The sequence below is a fragment of the Pseudorasbora parva genome, chromosome 1 (genome assembly GCF_024679245.1).
Source record: "Pseudorasbora parva isolate DD20220531a chromosome 1, ASM2467924v1, whole genome shotgun sequence".
Lineage (NCBI taxonomy): Eukaryota > Metazoa > Chordata > Actinopteri > Cypriniformes > Gobionidae > Pseudorasbora > Pseudorasbora parva.
The window spans coordinates 61,728,464-61,748,729 of record NC_090172.1 but is presented as its reverse complement, the minus strand read 5'-3'; the positions used below and the strand labels follow the sequence as shown (position 1 = coordinate 61,748,729).

The 20,266-nt window shown below is 44.9% G+C and overlaps 1 protein-coding gene across 1 annotated transcript in view; it reads left to right on the top strand.

Annotated features, from left to right (window-relative positions):
- The window catches only part of klc2 (kinesin light chain 2), a 43,918-nt gene that overhangs the window by 3,035 nt on the left and 20,617 nt on the right, over positions 1 to 20,266 (top strand). Inside the window, exons 2-9 of the mRNA XM_067447368.1 lie at positions 2,172 to 2,421; positions 2,928 to 3,231; positions 4,793 to 5,009; positions 5,470 to 5,659; positions 12,008 to 12,181; positions 18,420 to 18,519; positions 18,998 to 19,047; positions 19,499 to 19,566. Of these exons, the coding sequence (XP_067303469.1) occupies positions 2,194 to 2,421; positions 2,928 to 3,231; positions 4,793 to 5,009; positions 5,470 to 5,659; positions 12,008 to 12,181; positions 18,420 to 18,519; positions 18,998 to 19,047; positions 19,499 to 19,566 (1,331 nt within the window). The 5' untranslated portion in view covers positions 2,172 to 2,193. The remainder of the gene's footprint in view (positions 1 to 2,171; positions 2,422 to 2,927; positions 3,232 to 4,792; positions 5,010 to 5,469; positions 5,660 to 12,007; positions 12,182 to 18,419; positions 18,520 to 18,997; positions 19,048 to 19,498; positions 19,567 to 20,266) is intronic.

Here is a 20,266-nt window from a genome sequence, read left to right as displayed (position 1 = left end):
AAAAATAAACTATAATTAAAAAGATGGAGAAAAAATCCTTAAACAACCTTTGGAAAGAACAAAAACACTTCTCAAGCATACAGAATAATGTACGAATAATTTTTATATATATAATGTATGTATATGTTTGCATATATAATTAACATAATTAATAACATAAACAGCATAATGCATAACTTAAATGACATAAAATGTTGCAAAATGTTTCTTTACATTTCATTCTTCATTTATTACAAAAACTCATAATGGAAAAAAAAAAAATACAAATACAAAAGTACGCATGAATTTGATCAGTCTCAGAAGGAGAATCCCTCAATGTAATGATCACTGTAGTTCAGTAAACACTGAACTACAGTGTTTTTGATTCTGAGGAGTTGGGAATCAAGTAAATGAAATGATGTCTTTACACCTCTTCATTAATGATCTTTCCTTCTTCAGATCTGTTTTTCAGTTTTAATGAGCTATATAACTATACTGCGGTTCATATAATGGCTGGTTATTTCCTGGGTTAGTAAACCCTGATGAAGCTCTTGGGTTGCTCCGGTCCCTGTCGGAGCCGCTGTTATCGACGTGAGCGCAGATGTTTTTCGGCACAGGGCTTTTGGTCAGCGTGTGTGTGTGTGTGTGTGTGTGTGTTGTTTGGGTGTGAGCTGCAGAAAGGCAATGCTGTGATGATCCTGATGAGGATTTTAGAGCCTGAGTGTGTTATATTAGATTATATTAGGGATGCAACAATACATTTAGTCCACGGTTCAATACACACCTCGGTTTTTAACCACGGTTTTCGGTTCGTTTTTTTCTATTCTATTCTTAGGCGACAGGAACAGAAAAAGGTTGAGGGGATTTTTTTTTTATTGTAATACTCTTTCTTTAAACCTTACTTAAACTTAACTTTACTTTAAAAAAAACCCTCTTCTATATAAAGATTTACAGTGGCAGCTCAGTGATGTACAGTAGCATTTAAAGGTTTAGTTCACCCAAAAATGAAATGTCTGTCATTAACTCCTCACCCTAATGTCGTTCCTCACCCGTAAGACCTCCGTTCATCTTCACACACAGTTTAAGATATTTTATATTTAGTCTGAGAGCGTATGCAAGTGTATACACACTATACTGTCCATGTCCAGAAAGGGAATAAAAACATCATCACAGTAGTCCATATGGGACATCAGTGGGTTAATTAGAGTCTCTTGAAGCAGCGGAAATACATTTGGGTCCAAAAATATCAAAAACTACGACTTTATTCAGCATTGTCTGCTCTTCCGCGTTCCTCAAAAAAGATTCAAACGGTTCATGAATCAGTGAATCGATCAATGATTCGGATCGCGTGTCGAACTGCCAAACTGCAGAAATCACGTGACATTGCCGATTGGCTAAACATAAACTGTGTGTGAAGATGAGCTGAGGTCTTACGGGTGAGGAACGACATTAGGGGGAGGAGTTAATGACATACATCTCATTTTTGGGTGAACTAACCCTTTAAGTATGAAATTGAATGAATAAATGTAGGCTAAAATGAAAACTACATAGCCTAGTCCTCAATATGCAATGTACATTGATTAAAAGCTACTGTATTATTACTTTATTCAAGAGCAGTGAGTGATTTTCTCTGTTTTTAATTGTTTTATTAACATAATTTTAGAGTGAGCTGTCCCTTTAAGGACAAGTGTTCTCGACCCGCTCGCATCTCATATTCAGACATGCAATTTTACTTTCATTTTAGACACAACCGACTGTGTTTATATATGTTATCCTTGTGTGTGTTTGACAGTATTAGCGCAGTAAGACTTAGTCCAGTAATCGTGTGTGTTTGACAGACTTTAGTGCGCTCGCTCGGCGAATGTAAAGCACGAAGGAAATGTTTAGCCAGCACGGCTTTAAAACGCGGCTAACACCCGCTAACTTTAGAGCATATGATTGGATATTTGCTCATATCTGCGCGTAGACTCACAGGCTCACTCAAACAGAGCCGAAATAAACTGAGAGAAATATTTAAAACGAACAGAAATCGAAATAATTAATTAAATGCAAAACCGGGAAAAAAAATTCACCGGCGCGTATTAAACCGTGAATGCCGTACCGAACGGTTCAATATTATAATGAGTATTGTGGCATCCCTAGATTGTATGCTGCTTATAAACACCACATCCACCCGTTGTGTGTCCCGTCAGCGAGCGGCCTGTCCCGCGGGTGATGTCCACGATGGTGTACCCTCGAGAGGAAGCCCTGGAGCGGCTCACGCAGGACGAGATCGTGCTGAACACTAAAGCGGTGATGCAGGGTCTGGAGACGCTCCGCGGGGAACACGCTCAGATCCTCAACTCCATCCTGGACTGCGCTCAGCCGGCCGGCGCTCAGGAGAAATCCAGCCTGCTCCGCAAGAGCCTGGAGGACATCGAGCTGGGGCTGGGAGAGGCACAGGTACCGCAATAATACACGCCTGGGGCTCTTAAAGGGATACTTCACCACTTATTCATATTAAACTATGTTATTCCCTTAACTAAGACGAGTTGACACACACCTCTCTCTCGTCTCAGTGTGTGCTCTTAATCTCTGACGCGCGGTGACGATCTGATAGCGTTTAGCTTAGCCCACTAAGCCCAGTTCATTCACTATGGTACCAAACAGAGATCAAGTTAGAAGCGACCAAACACCTCCACGTTTCCCTATTTAAATACAGTTACACCAATAGCTGAACGATCAAGTGTGATGACATAAAATAAAACGTGGTGCTTTTCTAAGCGGATTAAAAAGGAGAATATAATGTGTGGCGGAATAGCACTTCTGAGAGTACTTCGACTCGGCGCAGTAAAAAGATTTTCAGCTGGGACTTTTTACTGCGCCGAGTCAAAGTGCTATTGTGTTATGAAGTGTGTTGTCAGCTGTGTGTGCTATGAAGTGTGTTGTCCTCTGCGTGGTCTCCTCAGGTGATCATCGCTCTGTCGGGTCACCTGAGCGCCGTGGAGTCGGAGAAGCAGAAGCTGCGAGCTCAGGTGCGCCGGCTCTGCCAGGAGAACCAGTGGCTGCGGGACGAGCTGGCCAGCACCCAGCACAAACTGCAGAAGAGCGAGCAGAGCGTGGCACAACTGGAGGAGGAGAAGAAACACCTGGAGTTCATGAACCAGATCCGCAAGCTGGACGAGGACACCTCGCCCTCGGAGGAGAAGGCCGGAGAGAAGGAGAAGGACAGTCTGGACGATCTCTTTCCGAACGATGACGACCAGGGACCAGGTGAGAGCAAATCATGCTTCTTCCAGAATGTGTGATAGTCTGGTTAAAGGGATAGTTCACCCAAAAATGAGTGTGATGTTTATCTGCTGACCCCCAGTGTGTCCAACATGTCGGTGTGTTTGTTTCTTCAGGAGAACACAAATAAAGATTTTTAACTCAACTGTCGCTGTGTGCCAGTCATATAATGGTGTGAATGGGTAACAATTGTATGAGAGCAAAACAAACAAACCAAAAAACATGCTTGGAGAACGCGCACAAAAACCCTGCTGCTCCTGACGACACACTGATGTCTTAAGACACGAACAGATCAGTTTCTGTGAGAAGCACAACAGTATTTTTTTTTTTTACCTCATATCCAGACGAATCTCATCTAGTGTTCCCATCGGCTATTACTTCCGTCTGATAAGGTCAAACTGGCGTGCTCATAGATATATATTATGTTATGTAGATGCCTCATTCGACCGATCCGCAATGGCACTAATGAGTAATCTATCTATCTCTATATATATATGATTGCACCAGCTTGACCATATCAGACGGAAGTAATAGATGAATTACTGAAGAAACAAACACATCTACACGCTGAATGCACTGGGGGTAAGCAGATAAACATCTAATTTTCATTTTTGGGTGAACTATCCCTTTAAACTAGTAACTGAGTTATGGTCTGGCAAAGCTTCATAGACAAATCATTTCCAAAGGGGCGTCACCAACAGGCGATGACGATTGCAGAGCAATGGAGAAACATCTGAGACTGACAGCAATTCTCTGTTTGTGATTTCGAGGAAGAAGTTGCAATGGCTTCTGACGACTTTTGCCGTTGTTGTAAAAGAAATATGATAATAGCTGATAATAGTGTCCACCGCCGCTCCATCAACATTTGTGCCAAATTTGGGAAACCTAAAAGCATCTCAGACCGACTGAAACATCTCGGATTGACGGTCTAACAGAAAACATCGAGCTCTGATCGCATTCGCCCCGCTGTAAGGCATTTGTTTCGCGATTAGAACGCGATTTGCAATATTTTGAAAAGAAAATAATATTCAGGAGTCTTTGGAAAATTGTCTCAAACTTTATTCCAATTCAGTCATTTCAGATGTGTTAGAACGTTTTCAGATGTGTGTGTGTGTGTGTGTGTGTGTGTGTGTGTGTGTGTGTTAGCACATGATCGCACTCCCCATCCTCCTCATCACAGTAGCCGGTGTAATCCACATCTGAGCCGAGTGTTGTTCTTTGCTCGGGTTTTAACGAAAAGGAAAAGTTTAAACGGCTTAAAACAGACGCGATCGCTGATTAGAGCGAGTGATGTTCCGCGGCGGCATCATCTTAGTAATGTACAAAATCTGCTTCACCGTCGCTGCGCTGTCGTCATCGTGTAAAGCCCCGACATGTCTGATTGGTGCCGCGATTTCGACGGATTAGAAATGGGCATGAATGAGCTCTTTGCCAGACTACTTACAGAGCAAATCTAAATTTGCCGGAATTTGTCTGGGTTTTCCCAGGCAAGGTGTGTGACCCTTACACACGACATTAACCTCTCGCTTTGACCCCGTCTCTCCAGCTCAGCCCAGCGGGGAAGTGGCGGCACAGCAGGGAGGGTACGAGATCCCGGCCCGCCTCCGAACCCTCCACAACCTGGTGATCCAGTACGCCTCTCAGGGCCGCTACGAGGTGGCCGTCCCTCTCTGCAAACAGGCCCTGGAGGACCTGGAGAAAACCTCCGGACACGACCACCCGGACGTGGCCACCATGCTCAACATCCTCGCCCTAGTGTACAGGTCAGTGCAGCTCGCCATTGGATGACCTCACTATTTCGGTCAACGATTTCCACTCTCCAAAACTCAGAAAATATATAGTGTGTAGCAAGGCAAGTTTACTTATAGAGCACATTTCATTAACAATGGCAATTCAAAGTGCTTTAGATAGAAATGAATTAAAATAGTGCTAACATATGCATAAGAAATAAGAATACCATTCAGTAAATGCACAGCTGAACAGATGTGTTTTGAGTCTGGATTTGAATGTGGCTAATGTTGAGCACATCTGATCTGTTCAGGAAGCTGGTTCAGCTGCGGCTGGCGTAATAGCTGAAAGCAGACTCTCCTTGCTTTGAGTGAACTCTTGGTATTTCTAACTGATTTGATCCTGCTGATCTGAGTGATCTGTCGGGTTTGTGTTTAATCAGCATATCTGCGATGCATTGAGGTCGGTCACATGACTTCCCGTGTGTTCCTCCAGGGATCAGAATAAGTATAAAGAGGCGGCTCACCTGCTGAACGACGCTCTGGCCATCAGAGAGAAAACTCTGGGTAAAGATCACCCGGCCGTGGCCGCCACGCTCAACAACCTCGCCGTGCTGTACGGCAAACGCGGAAAACACAAGGAGGCCGAGCCGCTGTGCAAGAGGGCGCTGGAGATCCGCGAGAAGGTGCAGAAAACATTTGATTATAACATGATGCTCTAGTCTAGCCAGGATTGTTATTTTCATCTATGTGTGTGTTAGGACTGCGATATTGAAGAAAAATGCGGGGTCCCCAGAAAATTTCAGGGAATAAAAAGACCACAAAAATGGATAAACCGTTTCATTTTCAAAATATTTCTCTCCTTTCTAGCCATAAACATGCGTTCCAGAATTGTATATGTTTGTCTTGTACCTTTTATAGTGAGTTTTTCTCCCTTTATCTCACTCATTCTTAACGCGGTATGAAAGCTTGTTTAAGCAATTATTGTGAAAGTTGCTTATACAAGTAATTTTTAATTGAAAATGTTCTTCAGGTTCCTACATCCAACATTAAATAAAGCCAGCTTAAGTTTGGAAACAATGTTATGTTTATAATGTCACACTTACTGTAACGGATTCACAGAGGCAGGATTCAAAAGCAAGTAATTCAGTTTATTTGACGGATAGTGTCACAGAAGTCAAAACTCAGAACAGTGAAGAAGTCCGGATAAGACAGAGCAGTGAGAGAGGCTCTGTTGGCGATACGGGCAGGCTGTGAGCAGCTGTGACTCGGGAGGTCGGTACAGGTAATCCGGGAAGGGATCCAGCGTTTCACGGAAGGGGGAAACGACAACCAACACGGAGACACAAGGGGAAACATCCAACAACGCTCTGACAAAGACAAGAGAGAAACAGAGAGACTAAATAGGGTGAAGGTGATGAGTTGCAGCTGGTGCAGGTGATCAGCCACAGGTGCGTGATGAGCCAATCCCAGGCTCCGCCCTCACCTACATTCAACACGCACCCAAGAGTGAGACAGGGAATCCATGAACCGTGACAGTACCCCTCCCCCTAGGAGCGTCCCCTGACGCTCCCAGCCGACCTTACCTGTTGATTGTAATCATCAATAAGGGAGTGATCCAGAATGTCCCTAGCAGGAACCCAACTTCTCTCCTCCGGACCGTAACCTTCCCAGTCCACCAAGTACTGGAAACCGCGTCCCCTCCGTCTAGAATCCAGAATGCGATTAACCGAATAAGTTGGTTCCCCATCTACGAGTCGCGGCGGTGGGGGAACCGGGACTGGCGGATTAAGGTGGGAGTGAAAAACAGGTTTGATTTTGGATACATGGAAGGCGGGATGAATCCTCCTGTACGCCGGAGGGAGTTTGAGGCGGACTGTCACCGGACTAATGATCTTGGTGACAGTGAACGGGCCGATAAATTTGGGAGCAAGTTTATTAGATACGGAGCGGAGAGGAATGTTCTTGGTAGAAAGCCACACTTTTTGACCGACGACGTAAACGGGAGGCTTAGACCGGTGGCGATCGGCTTTAGCCTTGGTGCGCGCTCCCACCTGGAGCAGAGTCTCACGGGCTCTGGTCCATGTGCGATGACACCTCTGGATAAAGGCGTGAACAGAGGGGACCGCGACCTCGGAATCCAGACTAGGAAAAATAGGTGGCTGGTAACCTACACTACACTCAAATGGCGAAAGGCCCGTAGATGACACTGGTAAAGAGTTATGAGCGTACTCAACCATAGAGAGTTGCTGGCTCCAGGATGAAGGATTCTTGGATACCAAACATCGCAACACTCTTTCCAGATCCTGATTGGCTCTCTCGGTCTGACCGTTGCTTTGGGGGTGATAACCCGAAGACAGACTAACCGTGGCTCCTAGTAATTTACAAAACTCCTGCCAAAATTTGGACACAAATTGGGAACCTCTGTCGGAGACCACGTCCATCGGGAGGCCATGTAACCGAAAGACGTGGTCTACTACAGATACCGCTGTCTCCTTGGCTGAGGGTAATTTGGGCAAGGGAATGAAATGTGCTGCCTTCGAGAATCGGTCCACGACGGTCAAAACGACCGTCTTGCCCTGGGAGGGCGGGAGGGCGGTAACAAAATCTAGAGCGATGTGGGACCAGGGTCTCGAAGGAACAGACAGCGGCTGAAGTAACCCCTGGGGAGGTTGGTTAGATGTCTTACCAACCGCACAGACCGAGCAAGCCAAAACGAAACTGCGAATGTCGCGAGCCATAAGTGGCCACCAAAATCGTTGCTTTATTAAACTGCCAGTGCGGTTTACCCCTGGATGACAGGCAATGTTGGAGCAGTGACCCCATTTGAGGACCTCGGATCTTAACCCCTCCGGAACGAACAAACAACTCGGTGGGCCGCCGGGCGGGGGCGTTACCCCTTCTAAGGCCACTTTGACCTTCGATTCGATCTCCCATGTGAGTGTAGAGATAACTATCTTCTCTGGCAAAATACACTCGGGAGTAACCGGGCGTTCGGAAGCATCAAAAATACGAGATAAAGAGTCGGGTTTGATGTTTTTAGACCCGGGGCGGTACGAGAGAACAAAGTCAAAACGTCCGAAAAAAAGTGCCCACCAAGCCTGCCTGGAGTTGAGTCTTTTAGCAGATCTAATATATTCAAGGTTCTTATGATCCGTCCATACAATAAAAGGTACCCCCGACCCTTCAAGCCAATGACGCCACTCCTCCAACGCTAACTTGACGGCCAACAACTCTCTGTTACCAATGTCATAATTGCGTTCGGCAGGAGAAAGACGATGGGAGAAAAACGCGCACGGGTGCATCTTGTCATCTGAGGGAGAGCGCTGTGAAAGAACCGCTCCTACCCCCACCTCTGACGCGTCGACCTCTACCACGAACTGACGTGTGGGATCAGGGGCGACTAAGATGGGAGCCGAAACAAAGCGGCTTTTCAGTTTGGCGAATACAGCCTCGGCTGTATCGGACCACCTGAACGTCATTCGGGGAGAGGTCAAGGCAGTCAGAGGTGCGGCTAGTTGGCTGAAATTGCGAATAAAACGCCGATAGAAATTGGCGAACCCCAGAAACCTCTGTAGGGCCTTACGGGAATCTGGACTTGGCCAATCCATCACAGCCTTAACCTTGTCGGGATCCATGCGCATTCCCTCCGATGACACGATGTACCCTAAAAAAGGAACAGACTGTGCATGAAAAGCGCATTTCTCCGCCTTGACAAAAAGCCCATTCTCTAGCAACCTCTGAAGCACTCGTCTGACGTGTCGAACATGTTCCTGGAGAGACGAAGAAAAAATCAAAATGTCATCCAGGTAGACATATATGAATTGGTCGACCATGTCTCTCAACACATCATTGACGAGTGCCTGGAAAACCGCTGGGGAGTTGGAAAGGCCGAAAGGCATGACCAAGTATTCAAAATGCCCCCTGGGGGTGTTAAATGCGGTTTTCCATTCATCCCCCTCCCTGATGCGAACCAAATGATAAGCGTTACGTAAGTCCAACTTCGTGAAGACGGATGCTCCCTGTAACCTCTCGAAAGCTGAAGACATCAACGGCAAAGGATAGGTATTCTTTACCGTGATGTTATTCAGCCCTCGGTAATCAATGCAAGGTCGCAGAGAACCATCCTTCTTCCCCACGAAGAAGAACCCCGCCCCCGCTGGAGAAGAGGAAGGGCGGATGAATTTGGAGGCTAGAGAATCAGAAATATATTTCTCCATGGCCTCCCTCTCTGGAATAGAAAGAGAGTATAGTTTGCCCTTAGGCGGAGACTTACCTGGGAGTAAATCTATAGCACAGTCATAGGGACGATGCGGAGGGAGAGAAGCAGCTCGGGACTTACTGAACACTTCCTTCAGGTCGAGGTACTCCGGAGGCACGTTAGACAGATTCACCGTCTCACTCTGAAAAACAGAACGAGAAACAGACGAACAAGCAGACACCAAACAAGACTCATAACATTTATCACTCCACGCAGACACAGAGTTTTGTCCCCAGTCAACCCTTGGATTGTGTAACTCCAGCCAAGGGTGACCGAGGACAACGGGAGCCAAAGGGGAGTCCAGGATGAAAAATGAAATGCGTTCTGTGTGGTTGCCGGAAGTGATCAGTGTAAGTGGTTCAGTGGTGAATGAAATGTCAGGGAGAACTTGTCCGTTGAGTGCGTTGACAGAAATGGTGTTCTTGAGTGCAATGGTGGGTATGTTAAGTTTGTGAGCAAGGGCAGAGTCAATGAAGTTACCTTCCGCTCCCGAGTCGAGGAGGGCGAGGCTGGAATAATCCTGAGCTGCCCACAGCAATCTCACCGGGAGGAGAGTGGAGGATGAGGTCTTTTCCACGGAGATCCCGCCCGACAGTAGCCTTCCTTTTACCGCCGGGCGTGGTCTTTTACCGGGCAGGAGTCTAGCAGGTGTCCGTTCCCGCCGCAGTACAGGCAAAGACCACGGGATCTCCGTCTCGCCTTCTCCTCCCGGGAGAGCCGAGCTCGACCCACCTGCATGGGCTCCGGGTCGAAGGTGTAGCTGACCGCATCCGTAGCGCTGGCCTGAGGGCATTCGACACTCCCATGCTGAGGCTCCATCCTGGACCTCAGCCGACTCAGACGAGCGTCCACCCTCAAAGCAAGATCAATGAGACCGTCAATCTTCTCCGGAAGGTCGATGGCGAATATCTCCTTCTGGATGCGGTCAGCCAGCCCATGCAGGAACATGTCCCACTGTGCCTCCTCGTTCCACTTGCATTCGGCGGCCAGGGTGCGGAACTCGATGGAATAATCCGAGACCGAGCGGTTACCTTGGCGGAGCTCTGCGAGTTGACGTGCCGCTTCTCTTCCGGTCACCGCTCGGTCAAACACCCTTCTCATCTCTGCCGCCAGCGTCTGGAACGAGGAGCAGCAAGGATGTTGGTTCTCCCACACCGCCGTTCCCCAAAGTGCGGCTCGTCCGGAGAGCAGGGTGAGGACGAATGCCACCTTGGATCTTTCCGTGTTGAAAGTCTGCGGTTGAAGAGCGAAAAACAAGGAACACTTGGTAAGGAAGGCTCTGCAATAATTGCTCTCACCGGCATAACTCTCGGGGGTAGGCAGACGTGGTTCCGGTTGCCGCGATGCAGATGGTGTGTGGGGAATCGGCAGTGGGTCGGGCACAGTGGGACCGACGAGTTGTTGCATCTGTTGGGTCAGCTCGGCCACCCGTGCCACCAAGGTGTGTACTGCCTGTCCTGTGGCAGTTAAGTTCGCCTCCTGCTGGTCCAGTCTCTCGTTGCTGCTGGTCAGTAGGGCGTTGATACTCGCTGAATCCATGGTAGGTCAGAGCGTTCTGTAACGGATTCACAGAGGCAGGATTCAAAAGCAAGTAATTCAGTTTATTTGACGGATAGTGTCACAGAAGTCAAAACTCAGAACAGTGAAGAAGTCCGGATAAGACAGAGCAGTGAGAGAGGCTCTGTTGGCGATACGGGCAGGCTGTGAGCAGCTGTGACTCGGGAGGTCGGTACAGGTAATCCGGGAAGGGATCCAGCGTTTCACGGAAGGGGGAAACGACAACCAACACGGAGACACAAGGGGAAACATCCAACAACGCTCTGACAAAGACAAGAGAGAAACAGAGAGACTAAATAGGGTGAAGGTGATGAGTTGCAGCTGGTGCAGGTGATCAGCCACAGGTGCGTGATGAGCCAATCCCAGGCTCCGCCCTCACCTACATTCAACACGCACCCAAGAGTGAGACAGGGAATCCATGAACCGTGACACTTACTTAGACTTTTCTTTCATAAAGAAAAATATAGAGATGGATTTTATGAAGGGGTCCCTCATAAAGGGTCATCATAATATGGGGGTCCTTGGCATCATAAATTTTGAAAACCCCTGCGATATGCAATACCTTGTTAAATAATGCGATATTCGATGTGATACGATATTGCTATTAGTGTGTAATATCTATTTAAATTATATTTTAAATAAATATTTAAAAACCGAGAATGGTACCATTTATGTGTTTCACATTCTCTGTGGGAAAAGACCGCGTCGCTTCTGAAAGTGGCCAGCAGTGTTTCGTCACACATAAATCTGATAAGATCATTTTAACATCAATGTTTCGGTGTGTGTGTAAGACAGTGCGAGATTGTAAGGAGTTGGTTTTCACAAGTTATTGCATTTAATAACTCTTTTTAACGTCAAGCAAGTCAAATAAGTAATGTGCCCAGTCTCTGCTATATGTGTCGACCTAAAACGTACACAATGTTGAAGTAACCTATTAAAAATCATTCAGATATTGTGTGCCGTTGCGATATGTACATCCAGTGCCGGCCCGTGAGGTTGTGGGGCCCTAGGCAAGATCATAAAAATTGGCCCCATTGGAGTAAAAAAAATGATTTTAGGATTGAGGGGCCCCCAAAGATAAGGCGGGGCCCTAGGCGACCGCCTATATTGCCTAACGGAAAAGCCGGTACATCTGCAATATTTTGATAATTTCGATATATTGCACAGCCCTAGTGTGTGTGTGTGTGTGTGTGTGTGTGTGTGTGTGTGTTTGCAGGTTCTGGGTAAATTCCACCCTGACGTGGCGAAGCAGCTCAATAATCTGGCGCTGTTGTGTCAGAATCAGGGCAAGTATGAGGAAGTGGAGTATTATTACCGCCGGGCGCTCGAGATCTACGAGAACAAACTGGGCGCCGACGACCCCAACGTGGCCAAGACCAAAAACAACCTGGTGAGGAGAGATGGCCAAACATTCTTTGTTGAAATGCTCTTTTTATTTTTTTATGATGTTCAATGTGTCATGATATTTATAGATTTATGATCTTTTTGTTATGATGATTAAAATGGACTGATTCACAGAAATTAATCTCAACCTCTGCGATGAGATTGTTGGCTTTTCGTATAAATGTTAGTCTTACTGTTGACTATAAGCTAGTATTACTCCAAAAACAATGACAAAATTCACATTTTGAAGATATGAGCGTTAAAAACAGTCATAGCCCCCTACATTATAAACAGCTGCAGTTAAACTCGGTCAAGTGTTCACACATTTACTGTTTTCTACATGGTGAGTGCACTATATAGACGGTTTCATCGAACGCACGCGCGTTGCTACGGTTACGCGCCTGGCCCGAAGTTACCTTCCGGTCTGTGTCTGTTTGTATGGCGCACTACTCAGTAGAAATACATTTTGACGTACTATTCTTGGTTAACATGATATAAATATTAAAAATCAAGCAGAGAGCACATGACACTAGTTTCCCAACATTAATCTTATATTATGAAACAAAGAGTGCGCATGCATTTATATAGGCTACTGTGAACCCACCGGTAAAATGATGTTCGTTCAAATCCAGCTCAGACATGACATAAATCTGTAGCTTACTATACTTGTTGTAGCCATTAAACAATGTTTTTTTTTCTTCATATTTATGTTTAAATATTATAATATTATTTTTAGATTTCATCTGATTATGATAGGCTATAAGTGCAAAGATGCGAGTGGGTCAGAAATGATTTTGGTGGTTATATTTAGTTTAATATTAAGTTTTGTTTTGTAAAAAGCCTTTCTTTCGTTTTGTACAAATTGTCTCTTAATTTTAATAAAGGGTTCTTCGGTTAATTGCATGTATTTAATTAATAAGAAATAAATAAGTAGACTAGGTCGCGGAAGCCATCGGTTTCATCATGAACTGAAGCGCGTCTCAAACTGAAACTCGGCAGGGTTGCCTCAGACATGAGGAATATGTAGCCTAATATGTGTAGAAACGAAAAGATTTAAATAAGCACATGGTGCAGTGTTCAGAACTCACGGTAAACAACCATTCAATTTTGTGAATAAGTAATTTTGTCGTTTTCTCTAATGATTTCAAAAACATCTTGTAGTGCTTACCTGCTTGTAGTTATCAGTATACTGTTATATTCTATTATATGATTTTGTCATTTCACACTGTGGCCAATTTAAATGTTACCAACTAAATGAGACATACTGAGTTTATAATTAAATTTATTAATTGCGTTTAATTATTGCATCTAAAGATTTTTCACGTGAATAAAGGCAAATAGATTTGCACACTTTGCTTAATCACTGGTCTAGTCTGTTAAACTTGTCAGAAGTTCTCGTTTCTAATCTGCCCTCGTGGTCTATTTTTTCTCTCATCAAAACCGAATACCATCAGTGGTTGTACATCAAGAGCAGGAACAGTTTTTGTGCGTTTTGTTTCGCGATCTGACCGGAACAAACAGAAAGTCTCTGCAACGGCGTTAAGCGTTAGATTAAAGCGCTCGTCTGTGTGAAGACTGCATGAGCCGCGTTTGCTGCATTGAACTGCATTGTTTGTATTAGTTAGGTTAATCCGTGAAGCAAGATGTTTTAAAAAAGTGGTAGGGACATGTCCCACCCGCAAATTACGCCTAAGTTAAAAAAATTGGTTGATTGACGCTAATCGGACGTTCATGTTTTTTTTTCCGTCTATTTGAAAGTTCGGCTAATAAACATGGTCATTTTTTTTTAAGTTACATAAACTGCTTTCAGGAGTTTTTGACCGGCATATCATCAAAATGTCCGGAAAACGAAACCTCTGCCGGTCACTTTGACCGGCACCATTTTTTTCTAGCGGAAACTCTGGGATCAACGTGACGGTGAGTAATGAATGACAGGATTTTCAGTTTTGGGTGACCTACCCTTTAAGTGGGGCGTTTTCCCACTCTATATTAAATACATAAATGGGAGATTATTTATAATAAACATGCTGAAACAAAAAAAAAAATCTATACATTAAGATAATGATGCACAATCAAAATTAAAGATGCTAACGCATAAGAAAGATAACGCATCCTCTGGTGTTATTGATGTCTACCGGAAGTTAAGTTTGGGCCACAAAAGCGCGCATGCGCAGTAGCGTTTGTTTATGTTGTTACCGTTGAAACCGTCTATAGGGGATAGGGAACGATTCAGACACTGCACTATATAGGGGATAGGGAACGATTCAGACACTGCACTATATAGGGGATAGGGAACGATTCAGACAGTGCACTATATAGGGGATAGGGGACGATTCAGGCACTGCACTATATAGGGGATAGGGGACGATTCAGACACTGCACTATATAGGGGATAGGGGACAATTCTGACACTGCACTATATAGGGGATAGGGGACGATTCAGACACTGCCCTATATAGGGGATAGGGGACGATTCAGACACTGCACTATATAGGGGATAGGGAACGATTCAGACACTGCACTATATAGGGGATAGGGAACGATTCAGACAGTGCACTATATAGGGGATAGGGGACAATTCTGACACTGCACTATATAGGGGATAGGGGACGATTCAGACACTGCGCTATATAGGGGATAGGGGACAATTCTGACACTGCACTATATAGGGGATAGGGGACGATTCAGACACTGCCCTATATAGGGGATAGGGGACGATTCAGACACTGCACTATATAGGGGATAGGGAACGATTCAGACACTGCACTATATAGGGGATAGGGAACGATTCAGACAGTGCACTATATAGGGGATAGGGGACGATTCAGACACTGCACTATATAGGGGATAGGGGACAATTCTGACACTGCACTATATAGGGGATAGGGGACGATTCAGACACTGCCCTATATAGGGGATAGGGGACAATTCTGACACTGCACTATATAGGGGATAGGGGACGATTCAGACACTGCCCTATATAGGGGATAGGGGACGATTCAGACACTGCACTATATAGGGGATAGGGGACGATTCAGACACTGCACTATATAGGGGATAGGGGACGATTCAGACACTGCACTATATAGGGGATAGGGGACGATTCAGGCACTGCACTATATAGGGGATAGGGGACGATTCAGACACTGCACTATATAGGGGATAGGGGATGATTCAGACACTGCACTATATAGGGGATAGGGGACGATTCAGACACTGCACTATATAGGGGATAGGGGACGATTCAGACAGTACACTATATAGGGGATAGGGGACGATTCAGACACTGCACTATATAGGGGATAGGGGACGATTCAGACACTGCACTATATAGGGGATAGGGAACGATTCAGACACTGCACTATATAGGGGATAGGAGACGATTCAGACACTGCACTATATAGGGGATAGGAGACGATTCAGACACTGCACTATATAGGGGATAGGGGACGATTCTGACACTGCACTATACAGGGGATAGGGGACGATTCAGGCACTGCACTATATAGGGGATAGGGGACGATTCAGGCACTGCACTATATAGGGGATAGGAGACGATTCTGACACTGCACTATATAGGGGATAGGGGACGATTCAGGCACTGCACTATATAGGGGATAGGAGACGATTCAGACACTGCACTATATAGGGGATAGGAGACGATTCAGACACTGCACTATATAGGGGATAGGAGACGATTCAGACTGCACTATATAGGGGATAGGAGACGATTCAGACACTGCACTATATAGGGGATAGGGAACGATTCAGACACCGCACTATATAGGGGATAGGGGACGATTCAGGCACCGCACTATATAGGGGATAGGGAACGATTCAGACACTGCACTATATAGGGGATAGGGAACGATTCAGACACTGCACTATATAGGGGATAGGGGACGATTCAGACACTGCACTATATAGGGGATAGGAGACGATTCAGGCACGGCACTATATAGGGGATAGGGAACGATTCAGACACTGCACTATATAGGGGATAGGGGAAGATTTAGACTGCGCTATATAGGGGATAGGGGACGATTCAGACACTGCACTATATAGGGGATAGGGAGCGATTCAGACACTGCACTATATAGGGGATAGGGAACGATTCAGACACTGCACTATATAGGGGATAGGGGACGATTCAGACACTGCACTATATAGGGGATAGGGGACGATTCAGACACTGCACTATATAGGGGATAGGGGACGATTCAGACACCGCACTATATAGGGGATAGGGGACGATTCAGGCACCGCACTATGTAGGGGATAGGGAACGATTCAGACACTGCACTATATAGGGGATAGGGAACGATTCAGACACTGCACTATATAGGGGATAGGGGACGATTCAGACACTGCACTATATAGGGGATAGGAGACGATTCAGGCACGGCACTATATAGGGGATAGGGAACGATTCAGACACTGCACTATATAGGGGATAGGGAACGATTCAGACACTGCACTATATAGGGGATAGGGGACGATTCAGACACTGCACTATATAGGGGATAGGGGACGATTCAGACACTGCACTATATAGGGGATAGGGGACGATTCAGACACTGCACTATATAGGGGATAGGGGACGGTTCAGACACTGCACTATATAGGGGATAGGGAATGATTCAGACACTGCACTATATAGGGGATAGGGGACGATTCAGACACTGCACTATATAGGGGATAGGGAACGATTCAGACACTGCACTATATAGGGGATAGGGAATGATTCAGACACTGCACTATATAGGGGATAGGGAATGATTCAGACACTGCACTATATAGGGGATAGGGGACGGTTCAGACACTGCACTATATAGGGGATAGGGGACGATTCAGACACTGCACTATATAGGGGATAGGGGATGATTCAGACACTGCACTATATAGGGGATAGGGGACGATTCAGACACTGCACTATATAGGGGATAGGGGACGATTCAGACGGATTAGACACCACAGCTCCGATACAGGATAGCACAGAGCGGATCATGTGATTGAGTCGGCGCAGACCAGAAAGCGTATCAGACTGCACAAAATGATATTTTATAGTGGTATGTTGTCGATCTGGAGGAGAAACGGTTTAAAATGAGGAGGAAACTGCAGCTTTAACAAGCTCCGATTTAAACGAAACGCTATTGGCTGTTTTAAGAAGAGGAGCTGTTGATAAGTCCCGCCCTGCCTTCAGTTTCAATGGGAATTACATCAACACATTGGGTGCTTCTCAATATCCCTCCTCGTTTCCTCGCTCCTCCGTCCTCCATCCTATGATCTGGAAACCGATGGAGCTCAGCCATCTTTAAGGAGATCTCAATTCTCTAACTGCACCGCGAGGAGGAGAGGATGGAGGAGCGAGGAGCTTCCTGAGGAGTCATGAGTGAGGATACACAGGCGGATCCTTTGCGGAAGTGTTTTATCGACTAAACGTGACCCAAGCATTAATTATTTTCCCTCTTTACATCGTGCCACAGTTTATTCATTAGTATTATTATGTTTACACGTACAGGACACAAATGTTTGTCAAATAACAACACCTGATAAGTTGCAGAATTATATCAAAGCACACGAAAATGAATGAAACAAATAGAAACTAATACTATACAATGAATAAAAAGCAGTTAATAACTGGAATTTGTTGTTAATAATAACTGGTAATATTAATTAAAATATGGACAAATGTGGTATTTTGTGGAGGCTGAAGCTTACAATATAAGTAGTTATCTCTAATGTTCAAGAATCACGACTAAATCCAGCGGGGTCATCATTAACTGACGCCGCTTTAAAGTGACGCTAAAGGGAGCGAGGATATATCATTTCACTTGATTCAATTCCTCCGTCCTTGCGTCTTTCCCTCGCATCCTGAAGGGCCGGAGCTAAGGAGCGAGGAAAGGAAGCTAGGAAAGGAAACGAGGATGCACAAATAAGAACTGGGGAGCACCCATTGAATAATCCTGTGTGTTTCAAGGCACTTCCGTTAAAGGCTGTTTTTATGTTGAGAACCAACAGAATAAATCTGTACTTCCTGTTTCTACTGCTAATATATCGTGCTCCTATTGTAGAAAGTACACATTCAAGGTCAATGAAGATCATTATCATCTTTAGTCTGAGAAACTGCAGACGCAGTCGACAGAGAACATGCCGTCTCTGTGTATTTTGATGCGACGCGTCTGAAACCCCGAGGGTGTTATTCTGCCTGAAGCTCATCGATCGTGATGTTGTTTCCTCCACAGGCGACGTGTTATCTGAAACAGGGCAAATTCAAAGACGCAGAGACGCTTTACAAAGAGATTCTGACCCGCGCGCACGAGAAAGAGTTTGGATCCGTCAACAGTACGTACTTCTCAAGAAACACATTTCAGGAAGATGTTTGAAATATTGCTTTAATTATGCATGCAGGGAAATCAGTCATATATTCTTATTTATGATGTTTTTCTATGAATGGTTTGGGGTTATTTTGCATCTTCATTAACAGTTTTGGTCAGGATGAAATGCTGAGCGAATCTCAGTGAGGTGTTTGATGATCTTTCAGAGGTTTTGTCTAATCTTGTTGACTGTGGTCATCTGTTGTGACATCGCAGCTCTTTAAGCCAATCAGACGCTTCCAGGATTATCATCAAACATCCACTTGCTGTTCCTAAAAGCTTCAACAAGCTAATTATTGGAAATAAAAGGAGACTAGCCACTCAATATTTGATGTCAATGGATAATAAAATGCTAGAAACATACAAAAGCATTTGATAATAGTGAATAAATCACAAAAAAGCCTCTTTTTGCTATATTGCTTATAATAATTACTTTTTCCCTTTAGATGATAACAAGCCCATCTGGATGCATGCAGAGGAGCGAGAGGAGAGCAAGGTATTACAGGCTTCCTTTACATATTGTATACATTTATTCAAATTAACATTTATACAAATTTAGTTTGGGTTCAATAAAACATTTTTAAAGGAAATGTAAGACTTTGATTGAGCAAGAATTCATTAAAATGATCATAAGTGACAGTAAAGACATTTATAATGTTTAAAAAACGTTTTTCTTACTTTAAGCTTTGCTATATTAAAAATATCTTTAAGCAATATAGCATTGCTTTTGTACAATATTAAACAAGCAATAAGCAAAATCTACCTAATTAAAAAAAATATATATATACGTAAACAGCAATTTAGCCTGGTTGTCATATATACATTTAGCATATTTTTGCTCTTAATTCATTTTATTTAAGATGATTTAGTTTCAGGATGTTGTAGAGATGAAAATAACCCTGCAAACCATGTAAAATCAGTGTGTGTGTGTGTGATGGTCATTTCAGGGGAAGAGGAAGGACTCGGGCCCTTACGGAGAGTATGGCAGCTGGTACAAAGCCTGCAAAGTGGACAGGTGAGTGTTCAGGTGCCCGGAAATCATCTTGGGTATTAAACTGTGGAGGAATCAATGGCTGCATTTATTTCCAATCATCAGAGTAAGGACTTAAGAAAGATGAACAACAGCAGAGTAGCAGATCTATTCCACCAGGACCAAACACATCAGCCTTATCATTCATATCCATTACCATGCCAATACTCAAGAGTTGTTTTTTCTGTAAGACCTGTGGTTATTTATTACCGCTATTAGTCACACACCCCAGTTCACAGCACAAATAATGAGGAGAAACACAGGCCAGTCAAGTTCCTCCACACCAAACTCACTCATCCATGTCTTTATGGACCGACACTTTGAGCACTGGAGCGCAGTCATGCTGGAGCAGGAAGGGGCCGTCACCAAACTGTTCCCACAAAGTTAGGAGCATGAAATTTTCCAAAATGTCTTGGTATGCTGAAGCATTAAGAGTTCCTTTCACCGGAACTAAGGGGCCAACCCTATACCATAACCCCCCCTCCACCAAACTCTACACTTGGCACAATGCAGTCAGGCAAGAACCGTTTCTCTCCTGGCAACTGCCAAACTCAGATTCAGTCCATCGGATTGCCAGGCAGAGAAGCGTGATTGGTCACTCAGAGAACACGTCTCACTGCTCTAGAGTCCAGTGGCGGTTGCTTTACTCCACTGCATCCCACGCTTTGCATTGCTCTTGGTGATG